Source organism: Anolis sagrei, chromosome 2, assembly GCF_037176765.1.
Source record: "Anolis sagrei isolate rAnoSag1 chromosome 2, rAnoSag1.mat, whole genome shotgun sequence".
Classification (NCBI taxonomy): Eukaryota; Metazoa; Chordata; class Lepidosauria; order Squamata; family Dactyloidae; genus Anolis; species Anolis sagrei.
In genome coordinates, this window is record NC_090022.1 from 17,292,879 (window position 1) to 17,316,958 (window position 24,080).

Here is a 24,080-nt window from a genome sequence, read left to right on the forward strand (position 1 = left end):
AGTTGTTGTTTTAGCCATCTTTAGCATTTCCAAATATACTACCCAATTTAAAAAAAAATCTGATTCTGGTTAACTTTTCTGATATTCAGAATGGCAGGATTATACAGTGAAACGTCTGGTGAGGACAAGAGACAGGGCCTTCTTGGCTTTGGCCCCACCTATGGAACACACTCCCAAATGAAGTAAGATCCACTCCCTCCCTCCTGGATTTTAGAAAAAAAATAAAATCATGGTTCTGGGACCAGGCCTTCGGACAGTAGATGTACGTAGCATTTTAGAGGGACATTGACTGGAACAGAGATTCGACTGACGAGACTGTTTTATTGTTTTAATGCTTGTTGATGTATTGTTTTAATTGTGATTTATGTTTAATTGTGGTTTTACTATTGTAATTGTTTGTATTGGCATCGTATCGGTGCCCAACGTAAGGCATTGAATCTTGCCATTATTTATGTGTAACCGCATTGAGTCCCCCCATAGGTGAGAAAGGCGGTATATAAATACTGTAAGTAAATAAATAATAAACATGTTTAGATATACAGAAAACGAAGTGAGGTTTTGTTTTTTGTTTTTTTTGCAAGGGTCAACACCACGGTTAAGGTAGATGTATGTGTAAAGAAAGAAAGGGTCCACATACAGGTGTGTTGCATGGGTTAATAGATGCAAGTGATTTTTCTTGCTGTAATCAACAGGGTGTAATTACAGAGGTTTGAGTATACTGTACCATTTGGAGCTCTTTACAAACTGCAGTTGAGGCTGTTTGAGGCAGAGTGGTCCTGGGCCTCCCTAAATTACAAACTCCAGAATTTTTGGGAAGCAGTCAAAAGATTTAAAGTGGAAAAATGTGATGAGATGAGAGGCAAATGCTTTTAATAAATAAGGATATAGTTGCAGTTTTACTAAATCCCTGATAATGTTCTTTATCCAGAAACTATTCCTCCACAGAAATGCTGGACCACTCTCATAACCACCATGTCAGACTACACAGAGAATCATAGAATCATAGAATCAAAGAGTTGGAAGAGACCTCAAGGGCCATCCAGTCCAACCCCCTGCCGAGAAGCAGGAATATTGCATTCAAATCACCCCTGACAGATGGCCATCCAGCCTCTGTTTAAAAGCTTCCAAAGAAGGAGCCTCCACCACACTCGGGGCAGAGAGTTCCACTGCTGAACGGCTCTCACAATCAGGAAGTTCTTTCTCATGTTCAGATGGAATCTCCTCTCTTGTAGTTTGAAGCCATTGTTCCGCGTCCTAGTCTCCAGGGAAGCAGAAAACAAGCTCCCTCCCTCCTCCCTGTGGCTTCCTCTCACATAGCCATTGAAATACACAGAATGGAGGAAACCATGAAAATGAACAAAATCTGGCTACCAGTATTAAAAAACTCTAAAATTAAAACAGCACAACAACAGAGAGGAAACAATCTAGGACATCTAATCACCTCTCAACAAAAGTTTGCTCCAGGCACTGTCAGGCTATTCTGTGCTAATCAAGGTGGTCAGTTGAAACATTCACACCTAGCTCCAGCAAACAAAGAGTCCTTTAGGTTCTTGTGGGTTTTTTTGGGCTATAGAGCCATGTTCTAGAGGCATTTCTCCTGACGTTTCGCCTGCATCTTTGTCCCACCCTGGTCATTCCACAGATATATAAACCCTTTTTACTAGTTTCAACAAACCTCACTACCTCTGAGGATGCTTGCCATAGATGCAGGCGAAACGTCAGGAGAGAATGCCTCTAGACCATGGCCATATACAAATCTACAACAACCCAGTGATTCCAGCCACGAAAGCCTTCGGCAATACATTATTCCTCCAATGCATTCCTTCCTTCTTTGTCATGTGCTGCTATTGGCATGCTGAGTGAATCATTTACAGGAAATGCTCTGCAGGAAATGTAAAGGAAAGTGAAAGTAACTGTTCTTTGTCAAAGAGACATGGCTGATCTTTTTGCTGCTTGGGGTCCCATGGAGGATCTCCTTGAGGAAGCCACTTGCCCTATTTGCCTGGAGTATTTCAAGGATCCGGTGAGCTTGGAATGTGGGCACAACTTCTGCCAAGCCTGCCTGACCCAATGCTGGGAGAAGCCAGGTGGCACAGAAACCTCCTGCCCTCTCTGCCGGGAAAAGGTTCTGCAAAGGAAGCTCAGGATAAATAAACAGCTAGCCAGTGTCATAGAAATAACAAAGAAACTCAGCCTTCAAGGGTCTAGGAGGGAAAAGGGCAAGGAGAGAGTCTGCGAGGAACACCAGGAGCCCCTGAAGCTGTTCTGCAAAGATGATGAAGCCTCCATCTGTGTGGTGTGTGACAGATCCAAAGAGCACAGAAATCATACTGTGATTCCTATGGTGGAGGCTGCTCAGGATTACAAGGTTAGAAATAATGTTCTGGAGTTTGACTATTTTTTAATGTCAGGAGTGACTTGAGAAACTGCAAGTTGCATCTGGTGTGAGAGAATTGGCTGTCTGCAAGGACGTTGCCCAGGGGACACCAGGATGTTTGATGTTTTACCATTCTGTGGGAGGCTTCTCTCATGTTCATGCATGCATAGCTGGAGCTGACAGAGGGAGCTTTTCCTGCTCCCCAGATTCCATCCACCAACCTTTCAGACAGCAGTTCTGCCGGCACAAGTGGTTCTCAACCTGTGGGTCCCCAGGTATTTTGGCATACAACTCCCAGAAATCCCAGCCACTTTACCAGCTGTTGGGATTTCTGGGAGTTGAAGGTCAAAACATCTGCGTACCAAAAAATGAGAACCACTGGTTTAACCCATTGCGTCATTGGGGCTCTTTGGAGTTTGATACATCCATACATATGGATGCTTCGATTTGAAATCCTTGCGGCTCAGCTATAAAAAGCAATTCCTTGAATGCAGTGATGGAAACACTAAAAGGATTTCATTGAAAGAATCCCAAATTATAAATAGCTCAGTGATCAGGACTGCAATCTTCATGTATCTCATTATTTTGTGACATCCCAGGAATGTAGTCTCACTACTTCATTTTTCTTCTGGGTGGCAAATGTCCCTCAACCCTGGAACTCCCTTCTTCCCAGGGAAGCCAGAATGGCCCCCTCCCTGTTGTCCTCCGGGCAGCAGGCTAAAACCTCTTATTCAGACTGGCTTTGAAAAAAGAAGGTTTGTGGTTTGAAGCTCTGAATACATTTGAATGGATTTTAATTGTGAATTTTAAAATACTGTTTAATTTTGTTTTAAATATTTGTATATTTGTATATGTTAAATTGTATGCTAATGCTTTTATGTTAAGTCGCTTTGATTCTCCTTCAGGAGAGATAAAGCAGGGTATAAATAAATAAATAAATAAAGTGGAATATAAATAAATCTATATAAATAGAAATGTAATATTCGTTTGTGGGATTAATAATAATAAAAGATTCTGGTCCCAGTGTTGATCGACACACTGGGTGCAGTGCCTAAAGACCTTGGCCTGCACTTAAACACAATAGGTGCTGACAAAATTTCCATCTGCCAGCTGCAAAAGGCTTCCCTATTGTTTTAGTGTGCCTTCCCAGAATAATTTATTTATTATTTATTTGATGCACTTATTAACCGCCATTCTCAGCCCATAAGGGCGACTCATGGCGGTGTACAGTACACATAAAAGACAATTACAAAAAGCCAGTTTCGACAACATATAGACTATACAACAACTACAGACTACACTAAAAATCCGCTTCGTCTCTTAGTGGAATCATAGCCAGTCTCATATTCCTTGTTCCATTCCTTGTTCCATAATGAACCCTTAGCATTATGTCCTCCAAAAGCACTTTATATTGATTTAGGTCTGCTTGTATGTCTCCATCAACGCCCCACTTCCTTTATCTTGTTCATGCCTAACATTATTTTTAAACTTCAATTACATTTGGCCCAGCCATAGATTTTAAATGTGCACTGTATCTTGTTCAATGTTTATGCTATTTGTGTATGAGTTTTATTTCAATTGCTTTGTATTGTATTTGTTACTGCTTGTATTGTTGTATTGTGGGCTCAGCCTCATGTAAGCTGCACCGAGTCCCTTGGGGAGATGGTAGCGGGGTATAAATAAAGTTTTTATTATTATTATTATTATTATTATTATTATTATTATTATTGGGATCTGCACGCATTATTCGCCGATACATCACACAGTCCTAGACACTTGGGAAGTGTCCGATGTGTGATCCAATACAACAGCCAGCAGAGTGACCTTGTTTGCTGTGTACTAATCCTTTTGTGTTTCAAATAATAATAATAATAATAATAATAATAATAATAATAATACATTTTTTCTCCTGTCAGGAGCGACTTGAGAAATTTCAAGTTGCCTCTGGTGTGAGAGAATTGGCTGTCTGCAAGGACATTGCCCAGGGGATGCCTGGATTTTTGATGTTTTACCATCCTTGTGGGAGGCTTCTCTCATATCCCCTCATGGGGAGCTTTAGCTGACAGTCACCCAGAAGCAAAAGTTTGGGTCACTCCAACAACACCTCCAAGACCAGTTCTGTGAGCTCAGCCAGGAAGTCTGTTAGGCAGTGAGGTGGATGGTACATTAAGAGAATCCCCAGTCTACCCCTGGTTTTCCGGCTTAGGTACACCCACACAATAGTGATTCAGCTCCCTAGTAGATAATCTGGTTAAGTTAAGGTGCTCTTTATATACCATAGCTACGCCGAGCCCCCCCACCTACTTTCCCTCACCTGCTCACTGACACAGGACCCCAGTTCGGACTGGAAGGTGAGGTAGGTATTAAGCGGTTTTACTAAATTTGCTGAAAGGAAAAGCAAGACAGAGGTAAATAGAAATAGGTTTGGATTTATTGCTGATATGATATTGCCCATCCCATACTGCTTATTAAATACAGTGTTCCCTCATTGCAAGTGTTCAGTTTCAGGACCACACGCAAAAAGTGAAAATCCGCAAAGTAGACATGATCCCTCCCTCCCTCCCTCCCTCCCTCCCTCTCTCTCTCTCTCTCTATATATATGTATGTATACAATCTCACGTCAGCAAGTAGTCTTCCAAGTGGCTGCTGTGCAAGTCTTCCTTTCATTTTTGGCATGTATTCATCCGCTGAGTATATCCTGACACCCTTTTCTTTTTAGGGAGCTTGACACCTCTCCCACCTTTCTTTCCCTGCATCGAGTTGGTCTCGTGATGTCATGCGGGTCCCCCCCTCCTCCCTCCCTCCCGACCCACCTGCCATTTGCCTTTCTAGACCTGTCCATCATCTTTCCATTCCTTCCTTCCCTTCCCTTCTCCCGCTTTCAACCTGGAAGGGCTCCCATCTGCAGGGGAGAGTGAGGAGGAGGAAGCAGGTGAGGAGGAGGAGATGGGCGAGTGAGGTGTCTGCAAGAGGCGGCTTCCCAGGTTGGCATCTCCTACAATGCGCATGGCAAGGAGAGACACAGCTCAAGTGTAAATATATACATTACTGTATTTATTGAAAAACTGTGAAACTGCGAGTCTGTGAAAAGCGAACTGCAAAGTAGCGAGGGAACACTGTACTGAGTTTAAAATGTAGAATCTAAACTGTTTTATAGTCACCCACTTAACAAATCCAAAGGGATACGTCCTTATAGTCTAGTCTTGTACGAAAATGAAAGGCAGTGGGCAAACTTACTGTTCACTTCCTCTGTTTCTTTCTTCTGCCACCATCACCACCATCCAACCAAGCCTGACTTTTTTTTCTTTAGGATTTGATGGTTATTCATCAGGATAATCTGGAGAAGGAGAAAGAAAACATTTTGTTATATAAAGCAGAGACAGAAAAGGAAGTCCAAGACCTTCTTGTAAGTACTGGTATAAATGTTATTAAGGAAGGAACAAAGGCTTAAACCAATTTGTGGGGGAAATGATCAAATGCACATAATTCAAGAACCCCAAGGCAGCTTATTGAAGAATAATTGATTGTTGCAATATAAGCCTTAGCATGGTGAGAAAGACTGAGATAGGCTGTTAGAAATGCTAACCAGAGGGGGTTTCTGTCTGTTTCAGGGTTGTGTGGTATAGTGGTTTGAGTGACTCTGGAGACTTCATCACATTGTGGCAGGGAAGTGTTTGGCAGAGTAGAGCTCCGTTTTGAAATGAAACGGATGATTTCTCTACCTTCATCACACTGTTAAATCGATCAGTGTTACTCAGTAGTACTCAGTATTCTTTGAGTTTATTTGCCATCACGCTCTATAAAGATTTGTCCCTGCCCACCATCCCTCCTCAGTGTTCTTTGTTGGGAAAAAAACCCAACTCTTCTCTTTGAAATGTCAGCTGTTGTGTGTCTTCAATTTGGGAAGGAAGGAAGGGAGGCAGGGAGGGAGGAAGGGAGGCAGGGAGGGAGGGAGGGAGGCAGGGAGGGAGGGAGGCAGGGAGGGAGGGAGGGAGGCAGGGAGGCAGGGAGGAAAAGCAGTGATGCACTCTCCCTCTCCTGCCCCACAGAGAAGGGTTTGTACCTTGGAAAACTATAACCCCCAGGGCTGCATAGTATGAAGCTATGGTATTTAAAGTAGGGTCTAGCTGCATTTGTTTCACAGTGTAGATGCACCTAGAGAAGGTTCATGGACCTTAGGAAACTGCAATTCCCAAGACCATCTCATGGAGACATAGTATTTAAAGCAAGGTCCAACTGAATTCATTTCACAGTGTAGATGCATCCAAAGAAGGGTATGGACCTTGGGAAACTATGACTCCCAGGAGCCATGGCATTTAAAGTGGGGTGCAAGGGCATTCATTCCATACTGTAAATGCATCAAGAGAAGGGTTTGGACCTTGGAAAACTATAACTCCCAGGACTGCATAGTATGGAGCTATGGTATTTAAAGTAAGGTCCAACTGCATTCATTCCACAGCGCAGATGATCCAGAGATTGGCTTGGCTCTTCCCACAATTTCCATTCCTACAAATTGGGGAAATGTTTCATTTTAAATCTGAGAGCAATGAATGCCATCACATTACAGAACTGGCCAAACATCTGGATCATTACCAAAAATCCACTCCCCCAACACCTCCTGAAATATGTTTAAAAAGAATGCTGGCCCCCACACTTTAAATACGCACAGAGTGCTCTAGCTTACACTTGAACCCAAATTCATGTGATGAAGACAGTGGCTTAGCACATTTTAAGTGTAGCACTCAGTGGAATTTTGTAAATGTGATGAAGTGGCTGGATTTGAATCCCCACTTCACTATGGGAACCCACTGAGAGTGACACAAGAAAAGCAAAGGCAAACCCTCTTCTGAATGCACTTTGCTCAGAAAACAACTCAAAGGGTTGCCATGATTTGGAAATGACTTGAAAGCACACAACAGCAACAAGGGGAGGGAAGGTCACCTAGTTCTTTGTAAAGCAACGTCTCCTCACGTTCCCTCTTCTCTGCAACTGACAGCAATTCTATTTTTTACTCTGGTTATTTATTTATCGTGTCAGCAGCAACCAGACATTTGTATTACATTTTAAACAAAAACAAACAAACAGACAAAAACTCAAAGTTTGCAAGCTTGGTAGTGGATTAAATGTCCTTTCACCAGTAGCTGGCCACTTGGAGTGCCTCTGGTGTTGCCACAAGGAGGTCCTCCATTGTGCATGTAGCAGGGCTCAGGTTGCATTGCAGCAGGTGGTCAGTGGTTTGCTCTTCTCCCCACTCGCATGTCGCAGATTCCACTTTGTGGCCCCATTTCTGAAGGTTGGCTCTGCATGTCGTGGTGCCAGAGTGCAGTCTGTTCAGCATCTTCCAAGTCGCTCAGTTTTCTGTGTGCCCAGGGGGGAGTCTCTCATTTGGTATCAGCCGTTGATTGAGGTTCTGGATTTGAGCCTGCCACTTTTGGACTCTCGCTTGCTGAGGTGTTTCAGCGAGTATCTCTGTAGATCTTAGAAAACTATGTCCTGATTTAAGTCGTTGACGTGCTGGCCGATACCCAAAAAGGGGGTGGCGTGGAGATGTCACTGCCTTGGTCCTTTCATTGCTGGCTGCTACTTCCCAGCAGGTGTCAGGTAGTGCAATACTGGCTAGACAGTGTCATTTCTCCAGCGGTGTTGGCTGTAAACATCCTGTGACAATGCGGCATGTCTCATTAAGAGCCACATCCACAGTTTTAGCATGGTGAGATGTATTCTTCACTGGGCATGCATACTCAGCAGCAGAGTAGCATAGCGCAGGGGCAGATGTCTTCACTGTGTCTGGTTGTGATCCCCTGGTTGTACCAGTCAGCTTTGGTATGATATTGTTTCTAGCACCCACTTTTTGCTTGATATTCAGGCAGTGCTTCTTGTAGGCCAGAGTATGGTCCAGAGTGACTCTCAGGTATTTGGGTGTGCTGCAATGCTCCAGTGGGATTCCTTCCCAGGTGATCTTCAGAGCTCGGGATGCTTGTCTGTTCTTAAGGTGACCCCATACTAATACAAGATGAATTTGCTTCCCTTTGAACCTGATACTGCAGAAGCAAACAAAAGCAGAGATGAAAGAAACATTAGACGAAATCACGCAACTACGCCTGTATTTAGAAGAACGAGAGAAACGTCTCAGGGCCCTGATGGAAGAGCTGGAGAAGCAGATGACAAGAGAAAGGGATGAACGTTTAGTCTTATTTTCTGAGGAAGTTTCCTCCCTGGAAAGCCTAATTCAGGAGATGAAAGAGAAATCTCAGCAGCCACCAGCTGAACTCTTGCAGGTAAGATTGGCCAGAAAGAAACTTGGGTGCAGCTGCACTGTAGGATTAACACAGTTGGACAACACTTTAACTTCCATGGCGGAAAACTCTGGAATCATGTAAGCTGTAGTCTGGTAAGGGACTAGCACTCTTTGACAGAGAAGACTAGGGGCCCTTGCACACAGCTCTATATCCCAGAATATCAAGGCAAAAAATCCCACAATATCTGCTTTGAACTGGGTTATCTGAGTACACACTGCCATATATTCCAGTTCACAGCAGATAATGTGGGATTTTATTCAGCATGTGGAAGGGGCCTAAGGGTCTTGTCAAACTACAGCTTCGATGATCTCATGGCATTAAGCCAAGGCAATTAAAGTGGTGTCAATCTGCATTGGTTCTACAGTGTAGATGCACCTTTAGGTGCTGGCCAAACCAAAAATGGATGGGACGTGACGTACAAAAGCCTTTCCCAATACCCATTGTTATGTGTAATCCATTATTCTGCATGATTAAAATCTCATTTATAGGGTTTAAGTATACACAAGCAAAGTTAAGCAATTTCATTAGTCAGACACATATAGTTTATTTTACTTACTTACTTACTTACTATATTTGTATACCACCCTTCTCAGCCCTTAGGTGACTCAGGGCGGTTTGCAATGGCAACGATTTGATGCCCAGAAACACCATAAAACATTTAAAAACATTAACACATAATATAAAATCATAACAAGAATACTAAAAGCATACATCATTTGTGTCTCCTAATAAAAACATTGTCCCATCTTGTCGTCCAGTCATTCCAATTCCTATGTCTTTTACCTTGTATTTTCAAACACTTGCTCAAACAACAAAGTCTTGACTCTCTTCCGAAATGTTAAGAGGGAGGGGAACAATCTAATGTCCCCAGGAAGGGTGTTCCATAGCTGAGGGGCCACCAGTGAGAAGGCCCTGTCTCTCGTTGCCACTAAACGTGTTTGTGACGCAGGCAGGATCGAGAGCAGGGCCTCCCCAGACAATCTTAGAGTCATGTTTGTGTAGTGGAAAACCAAAATATTTTGATGAGAGGATTATGATGCCATCTGCCCCTTCCCCTGGACTCTCAAGGCCCTTCTGCACTTCCATATAAAATCCAGATTATCTGCTTTCAACTGGATTATTTGACCGTGTTGACTCACATAATCAGTTCAAAGCAGATAATGTGGACGATCTTCTTTGATAATCTGGATTAGATGGCAGTGTAGAAGGGGCCACATTCCCTCTGAGTTATAGAGACCCATACCATGGCAACATCCCGTCATCAGCCCCAGCTTCCCATGCGGGGACATGAGAGAAGCCTCCCACGGGATGGTAACACATCCAGGCTTCCCCTGCGCCTTGTGCTTGCAGACAGCCAATTGTCTCACACCAGAAGCAACTTGCAGTTATTCCCAAGAAGCTTTTGACACGATAAAAAAGTCCTATTGAATCCTGCGGTTTGCAGTTTCAAATGAGGGATAATAAAATTCCCAGCAAATTTATCATTACATTGCTGGAATAAGGACCAAGCTTGATGTACTGAGAGGCAACTCTATTACATATATAGTAGCATCCAAGATACATGACATACATGCATGAGCCCTGATGCATTGTAGAAGCGTTTTGGATTTTGAAATGTATGCACATAAAGGAAATACTTGGAAGGGGATTCAAATTCATTTATATTTACTATGACCTTATTCACAAGTTATCTTTTGCAAGCAAGATAAGGCATTTCTTTGCTATCAGCATTTGGGGGAGGATGAGGGGCACACTTCTGCCAACACTAGCTGTTCTGTGGCACGCTGGACCTGTAATTAATTGACTTTAAAAACAGGATGTGTGACCTTTGCCCAGCGGGAAGCCAGGGGCCCAAGGAGAAGTTCTCAGAGGTTTCCACTACAAACAGTCCTTAGATGGCTTGAGAAGTACAATAAAGTCTTTTATTAATGAACAATCAAACAGAAACTTCTCCTGTCTTCAGTAAATTCAGGAGATGAAAGAGAAATCTCAGCAGCCACTGAGTAAAGTTAAGCAAATAATTCCAAACTTTTAGGAAACTGGTGAATTCCTTAACTTGCCCACGAAGGACAGGCAACTATCTTCAATAACGTCTTCTTTAAAGGAAAACCCCATTTTTAACTTCTCCCAGGCTGACTAAAATCCAACCCTCACTGATGTGGGCTCCGCTACCGGGCTGAACTGCTTCTCGGTTGCCGAGTGGACCTACCAGCAAGGCAGTGGATGTTCTCCAGCTGGAGTTCTTTGGTCTTAAAGACCAGGCTGTTTTCCTGGAAATTCTTTAAGCTGTAGGAATGCTTCCCTGGAGTTCCTTAGGAGACTCTTAAAGCTGTTCTCCCCTGGGAATTCTTAAAGGTTGAAGCTTTTGTACACGGGAAATTACACACATCCTATACATAAGCTAACCTGGCTGAGACTAACTAACAAAATGGCTCCCTTCCCTTCCCAATTACTCTGAGCAAGGGGCAGGACCAAAACTTAATGATGATGGACAGGTGGCCTGCCCTATGACTGCAGCCAAAAAAAGCCACCTATTTGCAGAGTCCCTGAAACTTAGGACTACAAACAAACATTCAATGCAAAGCAAACAAAATTGGAGCTCCTGGTACAGCTGTTCCAGAACACTAGCAGTTCGGAAATATATGAATGTGAGTAGATCAATAGGTACCGCTTTGATGGGAAGGTAACAGTTCTCCATGCAGTCATGCTGGCCACATGACCTTGGAGGCATCTACGGACAACGCCGGCTCTTTGGCTTAGAAATGGAGATGAGCATCAACCCCAAGAGTCAGATACGACTGAACTTAATGTCAGGGGAAAACCTTTACTTTTTGAGGGGCACATTGCTGGGGAAGTTTTTTTTTTGGGGGGGGGGGGTCAAGGGAGTTGTGGAAGATATTTAGTTTTAAATGTAATATTAATTGTATGTGTATTTTTATTGTTTATTAACTGTGTTTTAACTTCTATCCATGACACAAATATTGTTTTTAAATGGTTTTTAATTTTTATATTTGTTGTGTTTTCTAATTTATTGGGTCGTGACATGTTATTGTAAGTCCCCGTGGGGTGAAAAGTGGGGTAGAAATGATGATGATGATGATGATGATGATGATGATTCAGATAGCTTGAAGGAAATTCTATACAATATTTATAACAATTTGGTACATGAAATTTATTTATTTATTTACTTACTTCACTTGTATACCACTTTTCTCACCTCAGGGGAATGAGGGACTCAAACGGTTTCCAACATTTTGTGATTGTAATACTATATTAAGATGTTTTTAAATTCTATATTTTAATTTTAAATGCCTGTTTATGCTCTATGTTTAATCTGATTTTAAGGTTAAATTTATAGTTACATGTTATCATTTAATGAAAAACCCACAACAACCCTGGGGTGAGAAAAGCGATATATAAATGCAGTAAATAAATAAACAAACACACACACACACACACACATATATATATATGGCAAAATTCAATGCCTCACATATATAAAAACCTAACATAAAACAATAATAACATATAACTATTAATTAATTAAATCATAAACACAATGAAATGAAGCTTGGGTACACTGAGCCATTGGAAAACATAAGTGTTACTGTCTCAGTCACTCACGTGGACTGTCAAATTTTGGACCAATTCAGAATTTTGGATAAGAAGTGAGCAACCTATATTTTGGAATTTGAAAAACCAGCGACACTCAGGAAAGAGACCTAAGGGCCCTTCCACGCAACCCCTATATCCTAGGATCTGATCCCAGATAATCTGTTTATCCCAGGTTATCTGGCAGTGGGGACTCGTATATTCTAGTTTAAAGCAGATAATCTGGGACAGTGTGGAAGGGCCCTAAGGAAGAGTTGTCTGAGAGCAACAAGGAATAGAAACATCAAAGGGAGAAAGGGAGAAAATGCCAGGAAACTCTAACTGTCCCTTTCTTCAGTTCTTGTGGGTTTTTTCGGGCTATATGGCCATGTTCTAGAGGCATTTCTCCTGACGTTTCGCCTGCATCTATGGCAAGCATCCTCAGAGGGTCTGGTTGCAATTAGTACAATGGGTTTATATATCTGTGGAATGGTTGGGGTGGGGCAAGGAGCTCTTCCCTGCTGCAGTTAGGTGTGAATGTTAGCTAATCACCTTCATTAGCATTTGAAGGCCTGCCTGAGTCTGGGAAAATCTGTTGCTGGGAGTTGTTAATCTGTGCCTGGTTTCTTCCTCTCTGATGTTTAGCTGTTAAAATTTTTAGAGTTTTTTAAAACTGGTAGCCAGATTTTGTTCATTTTCATGGTCTCTTCCTTTCTGTTGAAATTGTCCACATGCTTGTGGATTTCAATGGCTTCTCTGTGTAGTCTGACATGGTGGTTGTTGGTGTGGTCCAGCATTTCTGTGTTCTCAAATAATATGCTGTGTCCAGGCTGGTTCATCAGGTGCTCTGCTATGGCTGACTTCTCTGGTTGAAGTAGTCTGCAGTGCCTTTCATGTTCCTTGATGCGTGTCTGGGCGCTGCGTTTGGTGGTCCCTATGTAGACTTGTCCACAGCTGCATGGTACACGGTAGACTCCTGCAGAGGTGAGAGGATCCCTCTTGTCCTTTGCTGAACGTAGCATTTGTTGGATTTTCTTGGTGGGTTTGTAGATTGTATGTTGTGTTTCCTCATCAGCTTCCCTATGCGGTCAGTGGTTCCCTTGATGTATGGCAGGAACACTTTTCCTCGGGGTGGATCTTCATCTTTACTCTCGTGGTTTGTTCTTGGTCTTGTAGCTCTTCTGATGTCTGAGGTGGAGTATCCATTGGCCTGGAGAGCCCAGTTGAGGTGGTTCAGTTCATCTTGGAGGAGGTGGGGTTCGCAGATTCTTTTTGCACGGTCTGCCAAGGCTTTGATGGTGCTTCTTTTTTGACTTGGGTGATGGTTGGAGTTTTTATGTAGATATCTATCTGTGTGTGTGGGTTTTCTGTAGACGGTGTGACCCAATTGTTGGTCTGGTTTGCGGATGACTAGGACATCTAGAAAAGGCAGTCTTCCTTCATTTTCTTTTTCCATGGTGAACTGGATGTTTGGATGGATGCTGTTAAGATGGTCCAGGAACCTGTTGAGTTCTTCATCTCCATGGCTCCAAATGGTGAAGGTGTCATCCACATATCTGAACCATATCGTGGGCTTTTTTGTTGCTGTCTCCAGGGCTTGTTCTTCAAAGTGTTCCATGTAGAAGTTAGCTATGACTGGGCTGAGAGGGCTCCCCATAGCTACTCCATCTTTCTGTTCGTAGAATTCATTGTCCCACTGAAAGTAACTGGTGGTGAGGCAATGGTGAAACAGAGCCGTGATGTCTTCTGGGAACCTCTGGTTGATGAGTGCCATGGTGTCTGCTACCGGGACCATGGTAAATAGAGATACCACATCGAAGCTGATCAGTTTGTCGTTTGTATTTAGCTTGAGATTGCTGATTTTTTCTATGAAGTGGGCTGAGTCCTTGATGTAGTGTGTAGTGAGCCCAATATGGCTTTGTAACTGTGCAGCAAGAAATTTGGCAGACCGTGCAAAAAGAATCTGCGAACCCCACCTCCTCCAAGATGAACTGAACCACCTCAACTGGGCTCTCCAGGCCAATGGATACTCCACCTCAGACATCAGAAGAGCTACAAGACCAAGAACAAACCACGAGAGTAAAGATGAAGATCCACCCCGAGGAAAAGTGTTCCTGCCATACATCAAGGGAACCACTGACCGCATAGGGAAGCTGATGAGGAAACACAACATACAAACAATCTACAAACCCACCAAGAAAATCCAACAAATGCTACGTTCAGCAAAGGACAAGAGGGATCCTCTCACCTCTGCAGGAGTCTACCGTATACCATGCAGCTGTGGACAAGTCTACATAGGGACCACCAAATGCAGCGCCCAGACACGCATCAAGGAACATGAAAGGCACTGCAGACTACTTCAACCAGAGAAGTCAGCCATAGCAGAGCACCTGATGAACCAGCCTGGACACAGCATATTATTTGAGAACACAGAAATGCTGGACCACACCAACAACCACCATGTCAGACTACACAGAGAAGCCATTGAAATCCACAAGCATGTGGACAATTTCAACAGAAAGGAAGAGACCATGAAAATGAACAAAATCTGGCTACCAGTTTTAAAAAACTCTAAAAATTTTAACAGCTAAACATCAGAGAGGAAGAAACCAGGCACAGATTAACGACTCCCAGCAACAGATTTTCCCAGACTCAGGCAGGCCTTCAAATGCTAATGAAGGTGATTAGCTAACATTCACACCTAACTGCAGCAGGGAAGAGCTCCTTGCCCCACCCCAACCATTCCACAGATATATAAACCCATTGTACTGATTGCAACCAGACCCTCTGAGGATGCTTGCCATAGATGCAGGCGAAACGTCAGGAGAAATGCCTCTAGAACATGGCCATATAGCCCGAAAAAACCCACAAGAACTGAGTGATTCCGGCCATGAAAGCCTTCGACAATACATTGTCCCTTTCTTCTTTGTTGCTCTTTCGTGCACGTAGTCCTTTGCATGAGGGCAGTTTGACTATTCCCAATTTTTAAGTTATGGTAGTGCCTTTGGGAAAGATTGACTGCCTTGTTACTCAGTACAGAACTGCATATCTTAGCAGTGATATCCTTCTTTTTCTCTTCTTCTTTCTAGGATGTGAAAAGTCTGTTGCTGAGGTAAGTCCTTTCTTTTAGTGCTCCATAATTCTGGGAAGGGGCTGGCCATAGCAGGTGGAGACTCTGCTCCTCCTTGGGAGAGTATGGAGACCTCCAATAGGCCAAAATTAAAACAACAACAACGATGTTTTGCTATTGTACTCTTCCCTGGCTGCTGTTTGTTGGATTCGTTTAATCAGCATTATTTATCTCCTAATGGAAAGCGGTTCTAGTTGAGCTTACCTATCCGAACGCATCTCCCTTTATGAGCCAGTTGGAGCATTAAGATTGGCTGAGGAGGTCCTGCTCTCGGTCCCACCAACCTCGCAGGCACAACTGGTGGGGACAAGAGACAGGTCCTCAGTTGTGGAACTCCCTCCCCAGTGAGATTAGATCAGCCCACTCCCGTCTGGTGTTTAAGAAACAATTCAAAATGTGGCTTTTCACGCAAGCATTCGGGGAGTGTGATTAAGTAGTTAAGATAACTTCAGGAGTGGTGCTATGTCTAATGTTTTATGTTTATCTATGTGCGATGTTTTATAGTTTACTGGTTTTTAACCTATTGTTATATGCTATTTTAGTATATGATGCATTTTATATTTTGTGAAACATTGAATTTTGCCATTTACTTTGTTGTGAACCATTTTGAGTTCCTCTAGGGGTGAGAAAGCCGTATATAAATAAATAAATAAAGCTCCCTCTATACCTCTTCTAAAAGAAGTGAACATCTACACAAATGATGAGCCACTGCCAGAAGGGACAGAGAGTTTAATCTATGCTGACGATCGTGCCATCACTGCTCCAGCAGGGCGCTTTGAGATGATTGAACAGAAGCTCTCCGAAGCCTTAAGTGCTCTTACTGCATCTTACAGGAGAAACCAGCTGATACCTAATCCATCTAAAACACAGACATGTGCTTTTCACCTTAAGAACAGATAAGCATCTCGAGCTCTGAGGATGACCTGGGAAGAAATCCCAGTGGAGCATTGCAGCGCACCCAAATACCTGGGAGTCACTCAGGACCATTCTCTGACCTAAAAGAAGCACTGCTTAAATATCAAGCAAAAAGTGGGCTCTAGAAACAATATCATACGAAAGGGGCTGGCCCAACCTGGGGATCACAACCAGACACAGTAAAGACATCTGCCCATGCGTTTTGCTACTCTGTTGCTGAATACGCTTGCCCAGTGTGGAACACACGCCATAAAACCTTCCAGCAGAATGCAGAAGAATGAGGAAGTACTCCATCAAAGGACTCGGTGTCACAAGTAGATGGTGAAATGGCAGCTCCCCCTGTGGCTGGAATCAAGCATATCTTCATGAAGCCAGAAAAGCTGGAATGTTAAATTGCCTCTATGTCTGTCTATATATGTTGTATGTCTAATTGGCATTGAATGTTTGCCATGCATATGTGCATTGTAATCAACCTGAGTCCCCTGTGGGGTGAGAAGAGCGGAATATAAATACTGCAAATAAATAAATAAATACGCTTTACAGATGGGACCTGCAGTCACGTATAGCATTTCTACAATCCTATATATCCATGACTCCTTCAATATAATCTTTAGTTTTCAGATGATTTGATTCTGTCCTTGTGTCCTTAGCTTTGTATATGTTAAAGCCCTTGAACCATTGGGTGATTCACAAAAGAGCAAGTGTCCCATGTTACTGACAATGTTTCTGCTGCTTCATATAAAATTTTAGGACTTCTGTAGATAATAAAGGTGGAATTTCTGTCCTGTCTTAAGTTCCTTTATTTTGTCTTACACATGGATTCTGGACTGGACTTGTAATAGATTGTCCTTGTTTTTCTCTAATAGGAGTGAGAAGAAGGAAATGGTTGAGAAGTCAGTGGCTTTTCCTTCTGAGCTAATATGGAAGATCCGGGTGTTCCGTGATCTAAACTCCAGACTAGCTGCTGTTATAAAGCAATCCCAAGGTAAAGATATGTATTGGTCTCTGTATTGGCCAAAAAGGAAACATGGAAAGCTCTGACTTTTGTTTTGATCCCATCAGGGCTTATGGCAGAATCAGTGGGACGTCTTTTTCTGTGGGCCAGATATCATTTTTCTCTTCAAAATGGCTCGGGTACAACTTTGCTCTGTGACAAAACTGTGAGATGGTGTCAGATAGGATAGGTGACAATGGCGGTTGTGCTGTCATGCGCTGGGCCTATAGCAGTTGGCTTTTGAACAGGACGTGCTCTTTGTGCCCAGCGGGAAGCCGGGGTGCCTCGAGTGAGAGGCCCTAAGGATTTTCCTATACAGAGTCTTTAGAAGCTTGAAAGGTTTAACAAAGTCCTTTATTATTGCTTAAGTCTTCAACAAACAATTAAATACTTCTTAGATCTTCAACAAATTAAACAAATGCTTCAAGGCTTTGAGTCAACTGGTGGCTTTCTTAATCTTGTCCACAAGGGACAGGCAACTGGCTTTGTGAACTGTTCCTTTTCTTTAAGAGGAAAACCCTTTTTAACCCCTCCTTGGGCAATCTACTTTCTAAACTTCACTGGTGTGGGCTCTACTCCCGGCTCCAAATTGGAAGAAATTGGAAGTTTTGTAAGTCGAAAGTCTTTCCAAAGCGTGGCCCACTCCAAAAACGTAAGAATCAAAGCTGGCCACCAAACTTTTTCCTTAGTGTTTTGTAAAGCTTGGAAGTCTTCCAGTCAGTTTCATTCAGTGCAAGGCAAGAAAGCAAGCTGCTTCTAGTGAAAGGGAGCATGAAAAAAAAATCTAAAGCTATTATTCTTGCCAGAATTGGGAGCTGCCTTGAGTCCATGGCAAAACATGGCAAAAGTTTATTACACTGCAAAAACTTTGTCTTGCACGAGGGACATTATTCTATAAATAGCACATTTTCCTTTATTGAGTCTGCACCAATTTAACATAGTTTCTGCTACAAAAACAATGTTTCTGGGGTATAACAATGACTTTCAAAGTGAACACCACACAATGAAACAGGAAATAACACTTTCAAACCAGGAACAGATTTTCTTTATTATTAAAAATGTTTTTATAAAAAATTAGAAAATTTGCCAAAAATCCAAGGATTAGTGAAACATTCTAAAATTTGGTGAGATAACAGTGGTAAATGTGTTCTACCTCAATAGCTTTGAAAATAAGGGTGATAGGAGCCCCTGAAATCTCCCCACTGACAGTGAAGTTTTCCTTATTGCGCATGCGCAACCACCATTAACAAAGTAATTACAAAACTTTGTTAAGTCTTGTTAGAGTTCTGAAATTTCTATCTCCGAAACATTAGAAATACTTTAGAAACAAAGCACCAGCGCCATCTAGTTTTGTGGATTGCACATGCCTACTATGTTGTGAAGTGATATTTTCCTGAACAAGATAATGTGCCTAGATTTATATTAGTTTTATTTTATTTCCTAGGTGCTCTGTTATCTGTGCTAGAGCTTCAAAGAGGTAAATTTCCAATGGTGGACAAAAGTCACAGGACGGATGTTGACATCTGGTGATACTATAATGAGTAAACCTTTTTTTTCTATCCCCTCCATGGCCACCCATTGCATTCCTTTGTGCAGTGGTTGGTTGTGATTACATGGATCTGCATGAGAGTTTTTTTTGCAGTGATGTGATTTATTGAGGGGATCCTATGGTTTGAAGGGGCTAAGAACAATTTTTTAAAGAATAGATTAGGTAGGATGCTGTAGATAAAAAGAAATAAACTAGTTACTGCTTTGAAGGCGGCATCTATACTGTAGAATTGATGCAGTTTGACACCACTTTAACTAGCATAGCTCAATGCTATGGACTCCTGGGAGTTGTTGTTTTGCAAGGTCTTCAGCCTTCTTTACTGACTACAAACCCCAGGACTCCATAGCACTGAACCACGGCAGCTAAAGTGGTGCCAACATGCATTACTTGTACAGTGTCAATGCACCCAAGAATAATGTTTGTCTTTTAAGGTCATGTGCTGAGTTGATTTCAAAATCCACCTTCACCCCAAAACTATTCTGAGACAAGGAAAGGACTCCTGTCCTTTTTATGCTTGGCTAAAAGAGGGAGTTCCTACAGGTGCTTCTTGTCACACAACCAGGTGACAGTTAACACCTGCTGACATGATCTCTTCTGCACAACCATTAAAGGGATAGAGTCCCTTTTTGTTCCAACAACCCCATTCTGAGGTGATAATATAATGGGAATTCACTCAAAATGTATATTGTAAAGGAAGACTGTGGTCTCTTTCTGAGAAGAGACCAGGAGTATCCTGTTTCCTAGACAGAACCTGCACAAGTAGGGTTTGAACCCTCTCATGATGGAAATACTGATTTCACAACAGGTAGTCTTTATCGCAAATAATAAGAAGGATGTTTTATTATGAGCAGAATAAAGTTGATTTTGTAGTGTGTTAACCCTTTCTGTGCCAGTTCTTTTCTCAGCTCCTTCTGCTTCTCTTTGCTTTCCTTCATCTCTATCTCTCTTTCTGTCTCCAACAGCAAATGTCACTCTGGATCCAGACACAGCGGGTTGCAGGCTCATCCTGTCTGAGGATCAGAAAAGTGTGAGATACCAAGCCAAGCGTCAAGACCTGCCTGACAATCCTGAGAGATTCAGGAACCGAGCATATGTGTTGGGACGTGAGGGATTCACATCTGGCAGGCATTTTTGGGACATTGTTGTGGAAGGGGAAGAAGACTGGGCTGTGGGGGTGGCCAGGAAGTCTGTCAGGAGAAAAGGCTCTGTTAACTTCGGTCCCTCTGAAGGGATCTGGGTCATGGGCAAGTGGGAAGGTAAGTATAATGCTACCAGTCTCCATTCTAGTAGTGATTTCCTTCTGAGTAAAAAAACCAAGCGGGTCCGAGTCTGTCTGAACTACGCTTCAAACCAGGTGGCCTTTTACGATGCTGATACGGGAGACCAGATCTGCCTACTTTCAGATGTCCCATTCTCCGGCGAGACTGTTCTCCCGTTCTTTTATGTGCATAAAGAAGGCCACCTCAGAATCTCACCTTAAAGCAGCCAGGTCTCTCTCACAGACCTTCTTCTCTAAACCAGGATGAAAATAACAAAATACTTACATTCTCCCTGAAAAGTGTTCCTAAACCGCTCATTTTAAAAATATTTTTTAAAATCTTTTCAGAATATTTCACTGATTGTATTCTGCCATGAAAGCTTTTGAGAGAGAATATCCCTCAAATGTTTTAATAAACAAACATAAATTATACAGAACTTAAATCTATTGTCGAAGGCTTTCATGGCTAGAATCACTGGGTTGTTGTAGGTTTTTCGGGCTATATAGCCATGTTCTAGAAGCACTCTCTTCTGATGTTTCAGCTGCATTTATGGCAAACATCCTCAGAGGTTGTGAGGTCTATACAGAACTTTTTTTATTGAGTGAACCTGTTTTCTATTTCTCCCAAAGAGGTTTCACAAATGATAGTCTTCAAAACTTCCATTGATTCATGCAAGTCTTACTTGCTCTCCTTTCACATACTATCCTGTCAAGATCTTTTCAAGGGGGAGGTGCCAATGCTTTCCCTCTGAAGCTGAGAGAGTGTGTCTCCAAAATCGTAATCCAAACCTTAAATCACTGCAGCACACTGGCTTTAATTTGCAGATCTAATTCTCCTATGTGACACAGATTTCATGATCCTGTGTCCTAGGGATGATATGTTTTCAAAATAGCAATAAGAGTTAGTCAAAAGCATAACACAGCAACATAATGCTTAGGAACTGGGTATTAAGTTCCACACTGCCCTTCCACACTGTCATATAGCCCAGAATATCAAGGCAGAAAATCCCACAATATCTGCTGTATACTTGGTTATTTGAGTCCACACTGTCATATATTCCAGTTCAAAGCAGAAAATGTGGGGTTTTATTCAGCTGTGTGGAAGGGGCCCGTGTTACTATCAGCTGAAATTGCTCTCTCTAAAAATTAACTGCTCTGTTTGAGGGGAGGGGCTTCCTGAGTTTAAAAATTAACTGCTCTGTTTGAGGGGAGGGGCTTCCTGAGTTTAAAAATTAACTGCTTTGTTTGAGAGGCGGAGCTTCCTGGTTATCCTATATAAACCAGTGTTTATATATATCCTATATAAACTCGTACACTCAGTAACCTACACTTTCACCCCTGCATACAGACAACATCAAACACACACAAAGAGGAGGTCATTAGCAACCTCCAGATGGAACAAACACGAAAACTTCCCGTCTCATGCACAAGCTGTGGCATGTTCAGCTTTTTCACACTACAATTACTCAATTACATCTGCCCCAAGTGTACACAGATCACTCGCATGGAACACAGGATACGACAACTCGAGGACCGTATTAACACCCTTAAGGACATTCAGGAACTTGAGCTGTTCTTAGACACCACACACCACACTGTCCTAGACACGCAGCCCATATCACACCAACATTACGGGGAGGCTCAACAGAACAGCACCTCAGATGTGGACAACCCTCAGGCTTGGAGAAATGTCACCCTTAGAAGGACACATAGGACCCAGAAGCCTCCTCAGAATACTTCCGCTCAGCTGCAGTTACACAATAGATTCCAAATTCTCACACAACTAGCACCTGACCAAGAAACACAACATATTGGGGAATACCAGAATGGCTTAGATACTGATCAGTGGCTCATCCTTGATCAGTGTGCAGGGGATAGCCCTGACTGGGACAACACTTCACAACATTCACACTTGCACAATCCTGCAGGTGTACCATCCCCAACCATAGACCAGGAGCAACAGGAACACATACAGGAGAACCATAGGCTCTTGGACGAATCTCAATGGATTGTCCTTGACGAATGCACCGGGGATGTCGAGGAGGAGGACAACACTTTTCACCTACACAATTCACACCAACAGGATCACTTTTCTGGAGACCTACACACTACATTGCACAAAAGGGGCCTTGTCATTCCTGAAAGTAAACAGGTCTTGGTAGTAGGCGACTCCCTCCTTAGAGGAACGGAAGCTGTCATTTCCAGACCGGATGGGATGGCTCGAGAAATATGCTGCCTACCGGGGGCAAAAATACACCATATCACTCAGAGGCTCACCAGGCTCCTCAAGCCCTATCACCGTCCTCTCCTCATGTTGATTCATGTAGGAACCAATGATACTGCAAGGCATACGTTTCAAAAGATCACAAATGATTTTCGAGCTCTAGGAGCAATGCTAAAAGAATGTAATGTACAGGTGGTCTTTTCATCCCTCCTCCCTGTTGTAAGACACGGACCCACAAGAGCCAGAAAAATAGTACAGGTCAATGACTGGCTTAGAAAATGGTGTCAGGAGGAACGCTTTGGCTTCCTCGACCATGGCCTGCTATTCCAGGAGGATGGCCTACTGGCAAGGGATGGGGTGCATCTCACACAAGTAGGAAAACACCTTTTTGCTCACAGACTCGCAAACCTCATTAGACGCACTTTAAACTAGGTCCACCGGGGGAGGGGGACAACAGCCTTGCGAACACTACTTTACCCATAATGTCTGGGAATCGCCAGAAGGCTAAACGGAGGGCTGCACAAACACAACAAGGACCAAGTACCAAAAGCACAATAATCCCAATTAAACAGCTCAAGGGAAGATCCCAGGGGCTCACATGTCTTTACACTAATGCACAGAGCATGGGAAATAAACAAGACGAACTCCAACTTCTAGCACAACACCACAAATATGATATCATAGCCATCACTGAAACCTGGTGGGATGACTCCTATCGCTGGAATGTAGATATCGAGGGGTATAACCTCTTTCACAGAAACCGAACAAAGGGGAGAGGAGGCGGAGTAGCCTTATATGTCAAAAACTCTTATGCTGCAGAAGAAATTCAAGACAGCAATCTGGGAAACCAGCTTGAAATCATCTGGATAAGAATCAAGGGAACTGGGACTCAAAAAGATGTCGTTGTAGGAGTCTACTACAGACCCCCAAGCCAGGAGGAAGAACTTGATGAAGTCTTCTGCCAACAGTTGACCAAACAGGCACAGAGAAGAGATGTAGTAGTCATGGGCGATTTCAACTATCCCGATATTTGCTGGAAAACAAACTCGGCCAAGAGTACAAGGTCCAACAAATTCCTCGCTTGCCTTGCAGACAATTTCATGGTCCAGAAGGTAGAAGAGGCAACAAGGGGATTGGCTACTCTTGATCTCATCCTAACAAATGCGGAGGACCTGATAGATGCGGTCGAAGTGGTAGGATCCTTAGGGGCAAGTGACCACGTGCTCCTGCAATTTGAGGTACAAAGGAAGGCCGAAACTAAGACAAATCAAACCCGCATTTTGGACTTTAGGAGAGCTGATTTCCAAAAAATGAAGGAAACGCTGAGCAGCATTCCGTGGACACAGATACTAAAAGACAAGGGAGCTACGGATGGATGGGAATTTCTCAAGAGTGAAATACTCAAGGCGCAATTGCAAACCGTGCCAACAAAGAGAAAAAATAGGACAAGTGCAAAGAAGCCAGAATGGATGTCCAAAGAACTTCTAACTGTGCTAAGACACAAAAGAGACATGCACAAGAAGTGGAAAAAGGGAGAAATCACCAAAGAAGAATTCAAACAAATAGCCAACACCTGTAGGGAAAAGGTCCGCAAAGCTAAAGCAAAAAACGAGCTCAGACTTGCCAGGGACATTAAAAACAATAAAAAGGGCTTCTATTCTTATGTCAGTAGAAAAAGGAAAAACAAGGAGGCGATAGGACCTCTTCGAGGAGAAGATGGGGCAATGCTGACAGGGGACAGGG

At 42.9% G+C, this 24,080-nt stretch overlaps 1 protein-coding gene across 1 annotated transcript; it reads left to right on the plus strand.

Annotated features, from left to right (window-relative positions):
- The first annotated feature begins 1,904 nt into the window (after nt 1-1,904).
- LOC132765272 (zinc finger protein RFP-like) lies at nt 1,905-20,371 on the plus strand. Its single transcript, XM_067465383.1, has 7 exons — nt 1,905-2,368; nt 5,688-5,783; nt 8,425-8,655; nt 15,357-15,379; nt 17,179-17,297; nt 18,751-18,783; nt 19,818-20,371. Exons 1-7 carry the CDS (start codon nt 1,934-1,936, stop codon nt 20,333-20,335), a joined length of 1,455 nt encoding a protein of 484 aa, XP_067321484.1. The 5' UTR covers nt 1,905-1,933; the 3' UTR covers nt 20,336-20,371.
- The last annotated feature ends 3,709 nt before the right edge of the window (nt 20,372-24,080 follow it).